General features: G+C 32.9%; 1 protein-coding gene across 9 annotated transcripts in view; it reads right to left on the reverse strand.

Moving 5' to 3' along the window:
* PCLO (piccolo presynaptic cytomatrix protein) overlaps window positions 1–19,974 on the reverse strand; it is a 432,028-nt gene that overhangs the window by 130,019 nt on the left and 282,035 nt on the right. For 7 of the 9 annotated variants that reach the window (XR_005982658.1, XM_041722030.1, XM_041722032.1 and 4 more), the window contains exon 10: window positions 11,858–11,983. Coding sequence is in view for 8 of the 9 variants with exons in the window: in XM_041722030.1 (XP_041577964.1) it covers window positions 11,858–11,983 (126 nt within the window). In the remaining variant the exon portion in view is untranslated. Of the gene's footprint in view, window positions 1–45; window positions 275–2,926; window positions 3,016–11,857; window positions 11,984–19,974 lie in introns of those variants that run through there. The other 2 variants (XM_041722034.1, XM_041722035.1) reach the window with 2 other exon arrangements.

Genomic DNA, 19,974 nt, shown 5'->3' on the forward strand with positions numbered 1-19,974 from the left:
GCCCAAACTGTACCGGTTCTAAGACATGTGGACTAAACCAGTATATTCTCAATATTTCTCTTATTGCAACTAAAAGAAAACATAAAGTACCCCCAAAAAGTCATTAAAGAAATGGCTTTTTTCCCCTTAAAGGTATCTTCTAGTTCTTCAGATTTATTTTATAATTTTATCCATTTAGACCTCCATCAAACATGACCTCCACAGCGAGTACTTTCTATCCACTGCTTCTAGACTGTAGGCACCTTCAAAGCAGGGTCAGCATTCTAGGATAGACCTGTATAGAGTAGTTACGGAGTACATGCTGTAACCCATACACATTCTTCATTACTTCTGGTATTCCTAATAGTATCACCTCCACTCCTTCACAACAGCCTTTTCTTCAAATCCCTGCCTTTTGCCTCCCTCTAACTTTTCAGTATATTACCATAGCACCCCAAAAGGTTCTTACAATACTGCAGTAAGCACTTCAGTGTCCTTCCCGTTTAGAAACATCTCATGCAAGTATGAATTCCAGTTTGCAGGGCCTGAAGCTTATACAGTTTTAAGGAAAAATATAAAGTTATGGATACCATGATAGATACAAAGTGGATATTTGCTAAAAGGACAATGGAAAACACAACGAATTACAAATGCTGAAAAGGCCACAATGTCATAAACATCACCTGTTCCTCAGAACGTCCTGGAGATTTGTAGGGAGCTTTGTATAGTGAGGGAAGGGCCCTGAGACTTACTTTCACTAGTGTCATAATTTCTCCATTCTGATCTCATTTCTCTTTTCGTCCCAGGTAATCACCCTCACATTCTTAATGCTGGTGCTTGAATTTTCATTTTATCCAACTTAATCAGCTCATCATGGCTCACATGCTATTGTTTCACCTTCTTGTTCCAAACCTTTAACCATGTTTCTTCTCACTCTCTCCCTGACATCTCTTAAACAGGTAAAGTGTCTCTTAAGTATGAATTATTGAAGGGCCTGGCGAAGGAGCCTGTACATTTTATGCACAAGATCCAGTGGGCTTCTATGATTTGTCAGAAGTCCCACACAAAAGGAGTTGATGAGAAAGATGAGTCCAGACACTGAGAGCCAGATATCTGACACCTACACTACAGTTCTGCTCACTAACAAGATGTGTTTTCAGTGACTAACAGACCATGAAAGGTACAGGAACAGATATTCATTGCATTTGCATCCACAGATTTTAATCAGATATGAGGTTTACTGATTAACATATTGTTGATGAGAGATAAAATTTAGAAGCCTTTTAAAGATTAGTCAAAACTTTGGTTTTACAGTTAAAATGAGAAATGGCTTAATCACTTCAGGCATTAAGGTGTTTGTTTTTAATTTATTCAGGCCTGTTAACTGAAATAATATTCCATTATAGCAGACAGCTCTAACAGTTCAGTGATCCCTTATAGGAAGCCTTAACCTTATAAGATTCATTGTCATCTACAAAAATAATTTTATCTGTCCTTAACAAAATAACTTCTATGGCGAGTCTAGTGCTTTATAGTTAACAAAGCACATAAAACATATCGGTTTCTTTCATTCCATTAATCCGGTGAGGTAGGTCTTAAAACCTCTCAATTGTACAGATGAGATAAAAGGAGACTCAGAGAACATAAGTAACTTGACTAAAATCATGAAGAAGGCTTTAGTTCCTGTGTTCTGACTCAACTTTGGTGCTTTGTTAATTAGAAATATCCTGTGTCCCTGCACTTCAGCGATCAGAGCTGATCATGGTCAATTAGCTAAGCATGTAGGTACATGTATAAGGGACATGTGTAAGGGACACAGAATTCAAGCTTAATAGGGCAAAGGTTCTTCTCACCATCAAAGATCTCCAAAGTGAAAGGAAACATGATCTTTTTGCCACATATATAAAACTGCTATGCCAAACACTGTATTTAAATGTTTCTAGTACATTATTTCTAAATCTGACCATTATTATCTCAATTTTCCTGCTGAGAACACCAAGGTACTAAAAGCAAAACGATGTATCCAGGCAGTTAAGTACAACAGCTGAGTTTAAATCCTGATCTGTCTTTTATTTATTTTATTTATTTTTTAATATTTATTTATTTATTTATGATAGACATAGAGAGAGAGAGAGGCAGAGACACAGGCAGAGGCAGAAGCAGGCTCCATGCCAGGAGCCTGATGCGGGACTCGATCCCAGGATTCCAGGATCGCACCCTGGGCCAAAGGCAGGCGCCAAATCGCTGAGCCACCTAGGGATCCCCTCTGTCTGACTTTAAAAACATTCCCTGTACATACAGGACATGCTAAAGCATGGGAGGGCTGAAGGCCTAGTATGAATATTAAAGACGGTTCAGCATCCTTGCTTCCAAAATAGCCACTCCAATTCACACACACACTAAAATGTAGACTTTTAAAGTGTATTGACTAGACAAATCCAGAAATTTAAGTATAGAAACAATTGTTCATCAAGAAGCACAATCACTTGAACATAACAGAGATATTTCAAGATATACTACCCTTAGTAATAAAGGGAATCAAATTAGGGTGTGGATTATTACACTTAAAAAAGTGTATAAAACAGGGCAATTATTTAGGTTTCTTGATGTCTCTATCAGAAATATTATGAGTCAAACACAATTTTCCTGCGATTAATTCTAAAATAAATGGATAAAACAGATAGATATATTTCTTTGTCCTGGCAACATAGCTAATCATCAATATCCTGACAAGGTAAGTAAGATATCAGTGCATCCTAAAAGTAATATATTACAACCTACCAGTCCAGGTCCCCAAAATTTCTTCTTTTTCTTTCCATAGGAAAGATTCCTAAATATTTATTAGAAAATCTTTGTATTAACATGAAATGGGATCTTTTGTCATGTGTACCTGACACACCAGCTTGCAGGAATTTTGAGAAATCTCATGCTAATGACCAATCCGTACCTGGTAATCCCCCTGGAACAAGAACAAGGAAGCTCACTCATCTGTGTGGTGTGTTTCTTGATCTCCAACCTTGATCACTGCCATGCCATCTGTAACATATGCCAAAAAAGCATAAGCAGAAATAGAGACTTTCTTGCCTAGGAACATTCTCCCTTAAGTTACACAGGAGTGTGTCTTCTAACAATTACTACTGGAATTAACTCTCCTGCCATAGTCTTCTTCCTAACAAGGATTTCCAGAGGCCAACTTCAAACATCAAAACCGCCACTCCAAAAACAGCTAGCCTCACCTTCATACCAATTATGGATAGTCAACCATAAATCCAACAGCATTTTCTCACCAGAAACCCTGTCAACTCATCTCTACAAAGAGCTAGCTAGCTGGTCAATATCGCCTACACTGAAACAAATAGACACTAAGAATTTAACAATATCCATGAATTAGAATTGATGCCATTGGCATATTTCCTCACAGAATAACATGTGGATGAAAAAACAGGTGTAATGACCTGGGAGAAGCTAATTTTCATACAGCCCTGGCTAAATCCAAAAGCAAGCAGTGGACATGGTTGGTTTTAAACTTTGCTCTTCTATTCTATGTCCCTGCTGATTCTTTAAAATTTCTTGAAGCTACATTTAGATCTTAATACTTATCTTGGCTCCAAATGGCTTTCTAAAAATCTTCCAAACAAATGTGATTTAATCATCAATAATAATAATAGAGATACAAGTTATCTTCAAAACCAAATGATTGTTTTGGTTCATTGACTAGGAGATGTTCAGTTCTTATGGATTTATTGTTCTTTTATGGAAATTGTTGAAATTTTAAAAGTATCATGTCAGTAATGTATTTCACAATTATGATACAAAATACTAAAAAAAATTGGAGAATGAGTTCGAGAACTTCAGTGATTAAATGAAACTTAGAACCAATGATATTCACATTAAGGATTATATTTGGCCCATTATATTTCCTAAATAATATTTTATTTTATTTACATTTCTTACTCTGCCTTTTCTGGGGATAGAATCTTATTATAAGTAGATGTAAAATGACACAAAATTGTTAATAAGTTTAACAACTGCTATGTGTTAATTTTTTTATTGTCTTAACTTATTTTACTGTAGGGATTCAGAATACGATGATTAAATCTCTAGGAAAAACAAGGGTCCAGTATTGTGAACACATTTAAGACTCAAAAAGACATGACTCAGTATAAAAAGATATATTTTTTCCAAGTTAATTTATTCCTTCAATACAATCACTACCAGATTTCAACAGAGATTTTTCTGAAAGTTGATAAGAAGATTTAGGAATGTATATAAAAGGTCATAGGTCAAGAATTGCCCCAAGAGGCTTTTGAAGAACAGCAATATGGCACCTACAACATGTCAGGACTTAATATAAAGATATCATAGTTAAAACAGTTTGACAATGATGTTGGGATAGAAAACAGGCCAGTAGACTAGAACAAAGATGTCATAAAAGACCCACATGTGTATTAAAAAAATCAATATCTGACTGATGGAGCATTGTAGATCAGTGGGAGCAATGATACACTATTCAATAAATAGTTCAGACAACTGATTGTCTTTATTGAGGGGGAAAAACCTAGAGTTTCTACTCAGACCACAGATAGATTAAAACAACTTACTTCTATTTGTATAAGGACATTATGTGTAAAGTGGGAAAAATTTTACAATGTTTAGAAGAAAACATGGAGCAATATTTTAAGACTCGAGGGCAAGGACAATTTCCTAAACAACACAGAACATTTATAAAACTTAACAGAAACAAAACGATAAACTTGACCATATTAAAATTTCAACTTCTGTAAAAACAAACAAAAAGACAAACAAAATAGAAGCTACATAGCAGACAAAGACATCTACAGCCTACTTACATGACAAAGGATTACCAGGATATATAAAGATTCCTTCAAATTCAATTTGAAAATACACAAAGTAATCCAATTAAAGAATAAGCAAAAGAATAGGCAAATTGCAGATGAGAAAAACCCAGGAGCTAATAAGATGAATAAAACATTATCATACTGAACATTACTGAAGGCAAAGTAAACAAAACACACACCATCCCACAATATATCTGGAAAAGGAAATTTAGAGAAAGAGGACCAAAGATGTAAAGAAACATTTACTATTCACAAATATAAAAACAGTATAACACTTTGGACAGCAATTCAGAAAAATTGACTATTGTAGATAAAGCCACATAACATCCCCTGCATTATTTAACCAGATATCTATCTATCTATCTATCTATCTATCATCTATCTTTCTAGTATTTTCTCTTTCTTTCTATCTCTCTCTCTCTCTCTCTCTCTATATATATATATATATATATATATGTATATATATATAGACAGACATATATATGTATACATATACATATATATGTGCAGAAATTTAACTTGTAGAAGAAACTCCAAGTGTGTACAAGAAGACTACTTCAAAAAATTAATTACAGCATTGTTTGAAATAGTTTTTTAAAAAAACTTCATAAATAACTTAAGTAACCAGAGAGTGTTTAAACTAAACTACAATAGAGATGTACAATAATATAATTCTCCCCATAGTGAAAATAAATGAAGTAGGGCCACATGTATCATTTTGGATAAATTGTATGAACTTGATGTGACTAAGAGAGGTTGCAAAAATACATGAAGATATCATTAATAGAAAATATCAGAATTTATGAAGAGTTTAAGAATACATACATAAAACTATGAATGGAAGCAAGGAAAAGAGTGAACTCAAATAATGTCTAGTAATTTATCCAGGGACAGTATGAGAAGTCTAAGAGAGGTGACTATAGGAGGGTTTAATTGACTTATATGTGTCCCTTTCCCCTAAAATATAAGACAAATACAGCAAAAGGTTGATGTAGTAAGTATGGTGGGTACGTGGCTATCTGCCATATTATTCTCTATAGTGTTTTGTACACTCAGACATTTGTAATCAAAATTACAGGTCAGCCCAGGAAGTGTTAAGCTGTGTATGTCAAACCATGAAGCTCTTAGAAGCTCCCACAGCCCCACTCCCATCAAGGAAGGTGGAACAGAAGGGATGCTGAGCTGGGCATCTCAACAGATGAGGAGGTGAAGTGTCAATAAGCTGTGTGAGTCTTCAAAGGTAATTGTCCTGATTGGGGAGAGGGCTCAAACTAAAAAAAAAAATATGTCCACTCTTAATGAGTCAGTGAAAACCAAACCCTGACTTTTTTGTGGTTACTGTGTAATGGAGACGTTCAACTACCGAGTTGTTTTAGTAAAATTCACAAGATTGAGAGCAAAACACACTCACCATTTAAGTGCAAATAAATCAAACGCATCAGGCAGCAAACATTTCCACAGAGCAATTGCTATTTTGAGTTGAGATTTTAACTTCTAATTTAAAACTCCTCTGTTTTGTGCCATTCACCCTCCTTCAATCACAAAGCAAACAATGCTTTTGGGCTAGAGAACTGCCAGACGAAAATTCTCTCCTTATACTCTGCCACTGCACAAAGAACTGTGCTGCATTTTTCAGATATGAGGGTTGTTTTTTTCTATATCAGTAACAAGTCAATTCCTCAAAAAACAAACCGAAAAAACTCCCCAAAAAACAAAGAACAAGAAACCTAGAGTATATTTATGTAAATTTATGAGCAGTTAAGCTCAAAGTTGTAAGAACGTCTGCCCAGAGGAAATGTTCTATTTTGTACATTTTTTTTTTCTGAAAAGGTAATCAAAAATGGTAATTAACCAAACATAGATGCTGTCTTAAATGTTCATGGTTCTTTACAAATAGTAGAGTCTGACCCCTTGTATTATTATTTGCTTCACAAAATCCTGTAACATGTTAATAAGTATACAAAATTTATAATCAAAAATTAATTCTTTGACATTTCTATACATATTATTTGAAATCTTGTTTTATTTGACACTGTTGGGCACTGGGTATGTAGGGAAAAAAGCCATTGTTAAAGGACACAATAGATCCATGCACAACTGATACATACACAGATGGATGGAACATAGAGAATTAACCCTGGTCTTTATCAGATTGAAAAAACAAAACAAAATGTGGTCTTTGCTTGCCATGAGATATGAGTAATTATGGACTCCCCAAATTTGGAGACAGCTGGAACTCTTATCTGAGAACAACACATAAAGAGTTATTTTTAAGGAAATTTTTTTAAAGCATGTCATGAATTCAAAACTTCCTCAAATTGTAACCATATTGAATAGGTTTCACTAGGTAAAGCAGAGAAAAGAGAGTTCATTACAGAGGAAGCATCTAGTTTTTTGAGACTACTAGGTAAGGTACTGATTATATTACACCTGGTACTGATATTGTACTATAAATAAGGTTTATAATCATTTCACTGAAAATAAAAATTTTAAATGGAAGCGACAAGTTTTAAATACGCATTCAAAGTCCACATATTCAAGTGTACTTTTAGATGCTCAGATTAGCTCAAAGAGAAATACCAGTATCAAAGGAGAAAAATGAGAGATAGTATATATCATTTAAGGCCCCAATATTGATGAGCATTAGACAACCACAACACTGTTGATCTAAAATTGTTTAAAATTTTAATCCTAAAGCAAATAGCAACAAATAACACTTCAGAAACTTAGATTTGGAATTTAGTTTCCCAGATGTTTTGTCTATTTTTTTTTTCCTTCAACAGAAAACCGACCTTATACATTAAAAGGAAGAATAAGTGGCAAAAGATCATTCTTGGTCCAGTATCTGTTTAAGAATGTTTATTAATGTTGCAGAGAAATAAATTTTAAGATTTTGGAAGATTAGATTCCCTCAAACATCTGATTGTGTACATTCTTTCAGAGGATCATTACAGAATTTTGTAAAACTAAAAGATTTGCTCAGGAGATTTCGATTAATACAATGTTCCCTAACTGCTTTTTTAACTTCAGAGGATGGTACAAGGCTATATTTGTATTTAAAAACAAATTTCTTGAGAATAGCCTAATGATTCTGCAGTAATAATTATTGCTAATTATTAGTACTCTGAAACACATCATTTTCCTACATTATTTAACAAGATAGACAACCTTGTTCAGAAAGATTTTTCTTTTTTTTTTCTTTTTTTTTAATTTTTATTTATTTATGATAGTCATACAGAGAGAGAGAAAGAGAGAGGCAGAGACACAGGCAGAGGGAGAAGCAGGCTCCATGCACCGGGAGCCTGACGTGGGATTCGATCCCGGGTCTCCAGGATCGCGCCCTGGGCCAAAGGCAGGCGCCAAACCGCTGCGCCACCCAGAGATCCCCAGAAAGATTTTTCAAAAAACATTGAATAAAAATCTTCTTTTAATAAATAACCAGCTCAGTGGACTCAGGAAGACAGTGGGAACTTTTTCCCTTCCATTTAATGTTAGTTACTTAAGTCAGTACTTTTAGAATAACACTTGGCTTATGAGCATTGGAAAACCTACATGATTGGTCAGTATGTTTTAATTGCACAATTTAGAGAACAAAAAGCTAGAAGAAACCTGAAAATACTCTTGTTCTTCCAAAAGTCAACACAGTAGAATCCATGCCACTGAGTGCTGCAAGAGTGTAGCATGACAGACACTGATGATAAATGCAACCTGTTTTTTTGTTTTGTTTTGTTTTGTTTTTTTGTTTTTTTTTAACAAGAGCTTCACTGTGTGGACTGGGGAAAAAATAGTCTAAGAATTCCATGGTGAACCAAATGTCATTCATGTTTTAAATTACCTGGAAGACTATTTTAAATCATAAAAGCTCAGTGTATACACTTTTGTCTTCAGAAAGATATACTTGGAAGACATCAAATTAATTCCTAAGTCTACCTAAAATTCATTCTACAGTTGGAGAAATACAATTACATACACATAAACACATATTTTATCTACCTATTCACATACATAAAACTTTTCTTTAGGAAAGAATTAATTTCAAACTAGAAAGAATTAACTATCGTTATTGCCTTCAATAAATAAAATTTTAGGATAACGAAAAATTTTTATTTATTTATTTTTTTTTCGAAAAATTTTTAAATATAAAAAAATCCACAAAACTCCAGTGATATATACACTTGTAGCATGTTGTAATAGTGCATTGTATAGTATACAGTGTATTGTTATAGTGATGCCTTGCCTCAGGCATGAAAATCAGAGTTGTGTCTTAACCTATCATCTACTGCTCTGAAATTTTATAATAATAATCTATCATAGATTGAAGGTGAGGGCTCGAAGGATACCATGTATGAATAAAGCACATTTACAGTTAAAACAAAAACTATGTAAATATAAGTTATATACATAAAAATATATATCCTGAAAATATACCAAACAAGGTGAACCTTTGTGGATTCCCATTTGGACTGATGGCCTGCTAGTCAGTTCATCTTTGGACATAAAAGGAATGAACTTTTATCATTCTAGCCTAGTGGCACAGAACCTTGAGGATGGCTTGTATGTTAAAGTAACTCCTAAAAATATTTAATGTTTCAAAAACAGGATCTAAATACTGAACCAAGACAATATAATGAATCTATTATCAAAGACCAATCAGAGTACATAAAGCAAAGCTGGAAATCATACATAACAAATCACGGGTGTGCATTATACAAGAACTCGACTCCAACTAGAGGATCTGTGCTCAGTCCTGGTTTGACACTTAGGCAAATCTTTGGGAGTATCACTAAAAAAATAATTAAAATAGAATCTTACATAATATGCATGTAGCTTTTAATGATTTCCCACTCAAACCAATTAGATAAACTGCAGGATTACTACTTCCAAAAAGGAGGAGAACCTTCGTGGCAGTCTAAGCCTATAAGACTTAAGTTCACTTCAATTTCTCTCTTGAATTGGTTTGCATTATATCTATTTTTAAATTTTAAATTTATGAGCTTATAAAGGACCACAGAGGCTACCAAGTAAAAAGAACATCATTTCATCACAGTATGCTTCACTGAAATTGTCTCTCATATCATCTTGATTTTTTTTAAATAAAGTTTATTAGATCATAATGTTGTCTGAATTTACCACCTTTGTCAAAAGTCAACTCAAAGCTTCCAATGTAGTCTATAATTCCTTAATCAAAGTCAGCAACTTAGGGACAGCTTCAGCATCTACAGTTGACCTTTCACTAGCCAGGCAAACTTCCCGAAATAATCATAGTGATTGAGTCATCTTCTCAAATTCTCTTGCTTTTCTATGTCCCTCTTGAATAACCTCTGGAAGATTAGCAAGCCTTGCTGCATTTATCCTTGGTGTAAATAAAGAGAGGGATGTCTTTGTTCAAGTATTTTTGCAAAACTTGAATACAAACAGTTGCTGCAATTTTTATTTTAAAATAAAAACACTATATACATTTCTAGCTGGAGTATGCTGTATAAAAGTGGTATCACTCCCATTTTTAAAAATGATCTCAATTAAAAAAAAAAGTCTTAATTTCTATAATTAGTCTCCAAAAGACCAGCATTAGGCACGACAGGATTATAGTCATAAAAACTTCATACCGACTCAGTATTTTGGTCATTATTGCAATATCTTGATTCATATAATCTTTACCTTCTTTTAGTTGTTTGGCTAATTCTTCTTCTTTTCTGTTTTCTGCATGACATTAGACTATTTTTAATAATTACTTTCAGTTACATATTAAGTAATGACCTGGTAAACTGGCATTCTGACTACTAACAACAAAATGAACAAAACAGGCCTAATTTATCACATTTATCTATTTCCAGTTTGTAAATACTCCCACCATTACCAATTCAAGCCATCAATGGGATATCACTGAATGTGAAGTTGGGAAGAGCATATCTTAGTAAACTGGCACAAGCTCCCTCCAGTAGAAAGAACACTGTGATGGGTAAATAATGTTTCAAGTTTATTCTAATAGTCTATCAAAATATCCAAGGAATTTTTTGGTAGGTTCCAGTACATTTAAGAAAATGACAGTGAATCATTTCAGCATACTGAAAATGTCAAGCAACAGGCAACATTTTATAAAATTATTAAATGACAGAAAAACACCTTCTGAATAAGTATTTTGAGTAAAATAAAATATGTTGAGGCTATTTTATGCTAAAAATATTCATCATAAGCAATATCACTGAAAACTTGCAAACTATATGTTAGATTTTGGAAAATGTGAATGACATTTAATTAACAAGTGAAAATCATTACACATTTTGAGAATCAAGCACTTTATAACATTTGAAAGAAAATAATAAAATATATGTTTTATGGCCCTTTAGATACATCTGTAAAGTTCATTATTTTAAAATGCTTTTGATGTAATAAGGTGGATAGTATCTAAAAGTAGACAGTAACCTAGCACAGAAGTTGGCAAATATTTTCTGTACACAGAGTACATATTTTGGTCTTTATAGACCATTTAGTCTCTGTCATGAATACAGTTCTGTTATTGTAGTGAGGAAACACCCATGTTCAACATGTATATTGATGATCTTTGCTGTGTTCCAATAACATACTGTTTACAGAGGGACAGAATAGATTTGGCCTGTGGGCTGTTCATAGTTTGGTGACCTACCTTTAATGTATACTGAATCATCCAGTATTTTACAGTTCTTATTTCAATAGAATTTTTCTTAGTATGCATAAAAAATTAATCCCAAAACCAAAGTGTTTTTTAAATAATATTACTCAAGTCAGTAAAAATATTGACTAATTAGTATTTCTTAAATAGGATAATCCCATAGCAAACCAACAGCCAAAGGACAATGCAATTGAAAATGAAATAATGTAATTGTGAACACATTTTCTTTCATATCACTATACCCAAATTTCATAATGACCCAAAAAGAGAGAGGTTTACCTAGATAGTAAATAAAAATAAAATTTGCATATGAAATTAAACTATATTTGAGTATGTTCATTTTAATTTACTATGAAATCTTTATTCTTACCTTCCATAAGTTTCCCTGTTTGTTCTGCACTTCCTCCAGGAAAAATTTTAGCAATATAGGCTCCAATCTCTCCATTATGTCCAGGGATTTCTTTACCACCCACAATTCTAATTCCTAATCCATTACCTGCATTGAAAAATTAGCAAATTATTAGTTATAATTTAAAAAGACAGTTATCACAAGTTATAATGTGCACAAAAAGTGGGCTCTGGTACCCAAAGCTATCTACAACATGAATATTAGGACTGGACACTAATAACAGAAGGATATTATTATGAATTCTATAATAGTTGATATGATATAGGATACTTTGAGATTTTGGTAGGATCTATGATGAATCATGTGATATTAAAAAATAATTTTTTGAATCCAGCCATATCACCAAGATATGATACAAATACCTTTGTCCACTTTTGACCAGGTACTTTGTAAAAATATTGTACAATGAAAAAAATATTGTACAATGTTCCCAGTATAAGAAACTCCAGAGTATACAGTTCACTTATGAAATTGAGGAGTATTTCACTTAAAAAGGTAGTGATGGCTATCATAAATTAAGAAGACACAATCCAAACATATAATTGATTGCAAATAATAAAATGAAAACATGATCATAATTTGTGAGTTATTATTAACTTTTTAGCTTTAACTCATTGACTAACATTGTGCATTAACAAGCGACTTATTATAAGTGAGGTACAATGAAATTATTCTTGACTGATAAACAACTTAGAAAACTTTTTTATTTCAAAGAACAGATTTTTCTGTAAGCAGCCGCATGGAGAAAAAGATGGAGAATATTTATTATGTGAAAGCTAATTGAGATAGAAATGAACTGTTGATGTTTTAAGTTTATGTTTTCTTTTAATCAGCTAAAAATTAACAAGTGTGTGTGTATGTGCATATATATATATATATGATCAGATATTTTTTGTTACAAATGCCAAGAGTATTTAAAAATAAAAGTACTAAAAGAAAGCAAAATTCTTCTTAAATGAAGACACAATTATTCTTTAAATTAAAATTCTTCCTATTCACGAATTGAAGTACCATTTTCAACTCTTTCGAAATCTCTGAATGTTAAAAGCCAGTTCTCATAGATTCTGTTCCCTTCCCACTTTACTCTTCAAAAACAATCCTTGTAGTCAGCATCAACACAGTTAAACATTCAACAACCAATAATGCTGGATGATGGAATCCTTTTGTCATTTATCTAATATACTTTGGTAAAGCATCATTCCAGGGTATAAGGTGGTTCCAAATGAATTTTTTCTCTCCTTTTCTTCCTCCCTTCCTTCCTTGTTTTTACTCACTTTCCTCTCTCTCTCCTTCTCCACTACTTGCCATCCTTTCTAGTTTTTTTTTTTTTTTTCCCTCCAGGGTAAGTATTCTGAAGATTTAGCCTCAAAACAAAAAGAAAACAAGACAAATTCACTGTGTGTTTCATATTTCCTGCTGTTGTAAAAGGGTCAGAGTTGAATAAGATACTAACTTTCTCTGTCCCCACTTGTGGAATTTTCCTGTCACCAGTTTCTTAGTCCATTTCTATCACTATGAGTGGACATTAATTCATGATACACATTAACTTAAAACTTAGAACATCATCTGCTATATGACTTGGTTTCAACTAAGTCTTCAAGGAAACAGCTGAGTTCTTAAGACAATAGGCTTTAAGGAGTCATCAGGACTAATTCTATAGTAAGACATTAGATAAATACATTTATAAAGGGTAGAAGATGAAGAAAAGTTATTAGCCACTCTTCATTCAATTAGTTTAGGCTACTTTTTTAGTGGGCTAAGGACATTTCAGAAAATTCAAAATGAGGATTTTAAAATAGATGGCCATAAGTAAAGGGTTTTTCATGGAATTTATCTGTACAAAATAAAAATAGTTTCTTAAAGATTTGATTTTACTTTCCATGAATGAATCACTCAGAGCTGTAATTTATGACTTGTTACAGTTTTCATAAAAATATAGATACTGAATTTCAAACGCGGTTAGTGCATTCATATCAATTTTAACATGTGGTCAGTCTCAGATCCCAAAAGATGATTTATGACATTTTCTGAGTATATAGGCATATGTTCAAGATCATGGCTCACACCAAAATTTGTCATCATGCTAGAGTATAGAAAAGCACAGTAGGATATAGTAGAGTGCTCAGGGCATTTGGTTTTAATTATTTCTTCTTGAGCTTAAAAAAGAGACCATAAATATAGCCCATGAAAAACTATTTCAGCACTACATATTATATGGCACAATATATGGAATAGCCATATGTTTAGAATCTATAAATAGAATTGTTATACCTTGTAAAGGTATAGCTAAAAGAGTAGTTGTGGAACTCTAAATTCTATTAGTTGGTATAAGTGACTATTTTTAAGGATTTTGCTATAGTTTCACTCTGTAGATGAAAATTTCTTAAGAGTTAAGTACCATTTGATTTTTGGTGACTGAGTAAGCTTTAAAACCCTACAGGGTAAGAGATCAGCATAAGGCAATTATAATTATATCCATTTAAATAAAGTAGCACAACAAAATACTCATTTACTTTTATAAAATGCAGCCTCATGCTACTGAATTCTATTACCTAAAACACTTTCTAAATACATGTTATAAGCTTCAGTACCTTTGGTAAAATGAAAATAAAGTACAGTCATGACAACAGTGAGAGAAATGAAATTTTATATATAAAGAAACCATTTTAAGCATTTGTAAATTTTCAAGAATTATTGTTGCTCTGGTTGATGCTGTTGTATGGTTGCTGCTATGTTTTCTCATGTATACAATAATGTAGCATATAAATATTAAAATTTGTGATAAAATAGAATGATAGAAAAAAAACACTCAGAAACCATAACAGGTTTTCTTTGTTTATTTTACAGTAGTTACATGTATCCTAATTTGGACATAATGAATATAAGTTAATATATATGATTTCTAATTATTTAAATCTGGACAGTTTGATTTCACATTTCTATAGTTGCACTTTGATATTTTATGTAAATGCAGATAAAATTAACAAAAACAATTCTATAAAAATAAAACAAACCAGCTCAAATCTAAATTGCACAATTCAATAAAAAATTGGTGAATTCAGGAAGCAATATTAATTTTTAACTGAAATGCTTCTGAGTGGTCCCTGATAAGTGGAACATCACTGAAAAGTTTTTCAACTTTTGACAAATTTTTATCAACATAAATACCTTGTGCCTCTCTGTTTACAATCTATCTAAAAACACTAATAAAATGTTTCCTTAGTTAGATGCCTTGAAAACACAGTAGTTTTGCATAAATGAACAGTGCAGCAAGTTAGAGTAGTTACCAAAGAGACCACAGTTACCAAAGAGAACACAGAAGCTTTAATAAAAGATTGTCAAAAGTTACAATAATTTCACAACATATAAGCAGAGATGTGGTTGAAGAAGTCTTACAGAAAAGTCTAACTTTCAGAAATTCTTAAAATAAGCAGGGAATATTTATAAGAAAAGAGAAGTTCAGTTATGGATGTAGCAAAATGTTTAAGAAAAAGTATCATGTTTATAACCTTAGGATTACAATTTAAATATACCAGTTTTTTCAAGAGTGAAAAGGCATATATTATATGTTATAATTATGTGGTGAATATGCTATTATGTAGTCATTCTTAATGTTCTAGTCCAAGATGATGACATAGGACGCTCCTGAATTCGTCTCATCCCATGGACACACCAAATCTACAGCTACATGTGGAGCAAATCTCTCTGAAAAAAAATCCAGAATCTAGCAGAGTGACTCCTACCTATTGGGTCAATGAAAAAAAAAACCCTAAAAACAAAAACCACATAAAAACTGGTTCTGGCGTACCTTCTACTACTGGGGGCCATTAAGAACAAAGAAGGCAGCTTGGATAACCACCAAGGTTTGAGAGACAACCAAGAGCTCACATCAGGCTGAATCATCATGTTTATCTCCTACATGAAACCACTGCATCAAGGTGAGGAGAGGTGACTGCTTTATACAATGCTTAGAAACACACATAGAGTCAAAACAATTGAAGAAACAGAGGAATATGTTCTAAACAAGAGACCAAGATAAAATTCCAGAAAAAGACCCAAATAAAATGGAGAGAAGCTGTTTGATAAAAAGTTCAAAATAATGGTCAAAATGATGTTCACTGAGGTTAGGAGAACAATGCATAGACAAAGTGAAAATAAATAAAGTAAATAGACACTCTTCCAAAAAGACATATAAATGGCCAAAAGGTACATGAAAAGGTGCTCAACATCACTAATTATCAAGGAAATGCAAATCAAAACCAAAATGAGATATTAACATACATCTGTTAAATGGCCAGCATCAAAAATACAGGAGATAACAAGTATTGACAAAGATGTGGAGACAATGGAACCCAGATGCACTGTTGGTAGGAATGTAAATTGGTTATAGCCACTATGGAAAACTGTATGGAGCTTCCTCAAAAAATTAAAAATAGAACTACCCTATGACCCAACAATTTCAGTTGTGGTTATCTATCCAAAGGAAATGAAACAGTAATCCAAAGAGGTATCTGCACTACCATGTTCATTATAGCATTATTCACATAGCCAAGATATGGAAACAACTCAAGTGTTTGCTGATGGATAACTGGATAACGAAGGTATACACACACACACACACACACACACACACATACACACACACTGAAATGTTATTCAGCCAAGAGAATGATAGAAATCCTGCCATTTGGGACAACATGAATAGACTCTGAGGGCATTATGCTCAGTGAAATAAACTAGACAGTGAAAGACAAATACTGCATGGTATCACATATGTGTAGAGAAAAAGTCAATCATAGAAAGACAGTATAGAAAAGTGGTGGCCAGGGCCTGTGAGTGGGGAAAATAGGGAGAGGTTGGTAAGAGGGTACAAACTTAGCTACAGAATGGAAAAGGTCTAAGGATCTAATATAAAACATTGTGACTATAGTTGTAACACTGTATTCTATAAGTGAAATTTGCTGAGAACAGAAGTTAAATATTCTTGAACATGCACACACACACACAAGATTAATATGGTAATGGATCCTTTAATTAACTATATTGGGGGGGATCATTTCTCAAATCACCATGGTGTGCACTTTAAATATCTTACAAATTTATAAGTCCATTATACCTCAATAAAGCTGAAATTAAAAACTATATAAAATAAGCTGTGTATAAAATAAACATGAGCATATTAAAGAAAAATCTTTATATTTCCATTTAAATTTAAAGCTTAGATCTACTTTTATTTTATATGTTCATTAACATGTTATATTAAAAGCTCTGGTAAAGTATTATAAAAATATTTTTATTTTCCTCTTAAAGTAATATATGAATATTTATAATGTTACCATTAGACCATTAAGTTTAGACAAAATTAAAATACTTGGTTCATTTTGATACTATCACATGCTACATCTAAGCATTAAGGAAAAACAAATTCTATCAGTGAACATGCTTATCTTATGAACAGTAGTCTTTAAATCAATGGAGTTTATTATTCACAATGAAGTTATCACAGGATAATGATATATTGCAATTTAGTCATGTTGTTCCTTGGGCTGAAGAAGAAGAAAGATTATCTATGTAAATATTAATGCTAATGAAGTACTAAAGATAATAGAAAAGTCACCAAAGGATAGTTCAATTAAATCTATTTTTATAGTTTACACATTAATTATACTCCTGAGTGAGGCTGTGAAAGTTTATTTTTATATTCTTTCACCTACTAATTTTGAGGTTATAAATTATCTATGTAAATATTTAGGAAAATATACCAATTTATATTAAAAACCCATAGTAATTTCCCTTTTGTGTCTTATCAAAGTAATTAATTTATCAGTACTAGAACATAAAGACCTAAAGAATATTTCATTACTTCACCATTTTTATTTTTACTAATTTTTGCTTTTTATGAGAAAAACATTCCTACAAATACAATAGCACACATCAACTGCCTTAACAGCAATCCCTACTTGACTGCTTCCAACAAAACCAAAATTCAAACATCACTTTAACACCAAATCTAATCTGACTCTAACCTCAGCATACGAATTAGAACATTAGCTTTTTCTAATCCAGTTAATTGCTCTGTAGCATCCTTTTTGCTAAGATACTCTCTCACTCTTTTTTTTAAGGTTTATTTATTTATTCATGATAGACAGAGAGAGAGAGAGAGAGAGAGAGAGAGAGGCAGAGACACAGGCAGAGGGAGAAGCAGGCTCCATGCCGGGAGCCTGATGGGAGACTGGATACCGGGACTCCAGGAATGCGCCCTGGGCCAAAGGCAGGCGCTAAACTGCTGGGCCACCCAGGCATCCCCGTTTTTCCTAGTTTTAAATACATATCCTTTATGTATATGAAGAATTCAAAGATAATATTTTTTGTCACATTTCCAGGAACAAAAGTCCACATTAGTCTTTTCTAATATAATGTGACTAAGATAAAAATGTTACACAAAGCATGAAAAGGCTATTCATACTCACTACCATACTAAAGGGGTGGGCTCAGGGTGGATGTCATATGCCGGAAACAGCCACTGGTTTGGGAAAGAAGAAAGACACATATATACACACATATATATGTGTGTGTATATATGCGTATCTTTCATATATATACACACATATATACTTAGGCATATAAAACATTATAATATGTATATATATATACACACATATCTTCTAACATATACACACACACATATATATGTATATGAAACATTGTATATATAGGGAGATGTACAAAATTCACAAATAGATATCAAAAGACACTGGCATTCTGGCTGGAACAATATCTTTCAAATAAAAGATATTTTGTATACTAGTAATTTTATTAAAGGTGCATAGGATTTAGTTCTCCTGAAATAGTTCAGAAATAATTCCCACCAAGAAAATTTCCCAGACTGTCATACTCAGGAAATCATGTTTCATTCATTTGATAACACATGGATTTTTCTTAATTTTAGCTTACATAAGGCAAATGCAAAATTATAATTGTAAGACCAAATCTGAGGGGGTATGCAGGGTACTTTCATTTTTAAAAAAATTTTACTATTTATTTATTTTTTTTTCTTTTTTTTTTTTTGCAGGGTACTTTTGTAAATGGAAATTAAAAATAAACTTCATTCATTTAGCAGTACTTAGGGTTCAAAATAAAATAATTCTTTTTTTTTTCAAAATAAAATAATTCTTTGATATGAAATTGGATGTTACAAAATTAGAAGTTAGGGTCAATTTATAGATATGGCCTTAATACTTGTTTAGATATTGATCTCATGATGACAGTCCAGGACTGGAAGTGGGGTCATTTGCTATGTATAATAAAATGGTCATATTGTGAGACACCCATGTAACCCTATATTGTCAGTGGGAACAAAACAGTTTAAGCTTATATTACTGTAACGCTATGACAAGCTTTCAAAAATAAATGCCAGATAAGTAAGAAGACAAAAACTATTATAATTCAAAAGTTAGCAATAAGTGTTCCTTTTGTACTTCTGGAGATAAGTGTAGACTGTGGCAGACATATTCTATTGTGACTCTCAATGAATTCCTTCTGGAATAACTCCCTTTGAAGGCAGGAAGATCCTGTGATTTGGTTCTTTTTTTTTTTTTTTTTTAAAGATTGTATTTATTTATTCATGAGATACACACAGAGAGAGAAACAGAGACAAAGGCAGAGGAAGAAGCAGGCTCCATGCAAGGAGCCTGATGCAGGACTCGATCCTAGGACTCCAGGATCACGCCCTGAACCCAAGGCAGGCACTAAACCACTGAGCCAACCAGGGATCCCAGCCACCCAGGGATACCCTGTGACTTGGTTCTAACCAAGAGGGCCTCACAAAGGTAGGGTGGTAGTCGCTGCCATGACCACATTGTCTCAGCCAACTAAGATGAAGAGTTGTCTGCTGGCCCCGAAAAAGGAACCTGCCAAGTGTGAGAGGTTAGGAGAAAGAATAACAGGTCAAGATGCTGAGGAGCCTCTAGATACTTAGAGTGGCTCGGCTGACAGTCAGGGAGAACACAGGGAGCCTAGATGCATAATGGGAGGAAACAGATTCTGCCAATAATCATGGGAGCCTGGAAGGATATTCC

This window comes from Vulpes lagopus, chromosome 11, assembly GCF_018345385.1.
Source record: "Vulpes lagopus strain Blue_001 chromosome 11, ASM1834538v1, whole genome shotgun sequence".
Taxonomy (NCBI): Eukaryota; Metazoa; Chordata; class Mammalia; order Carnivora; family Canidae; genus Vulpes; species Vulpes lagopus.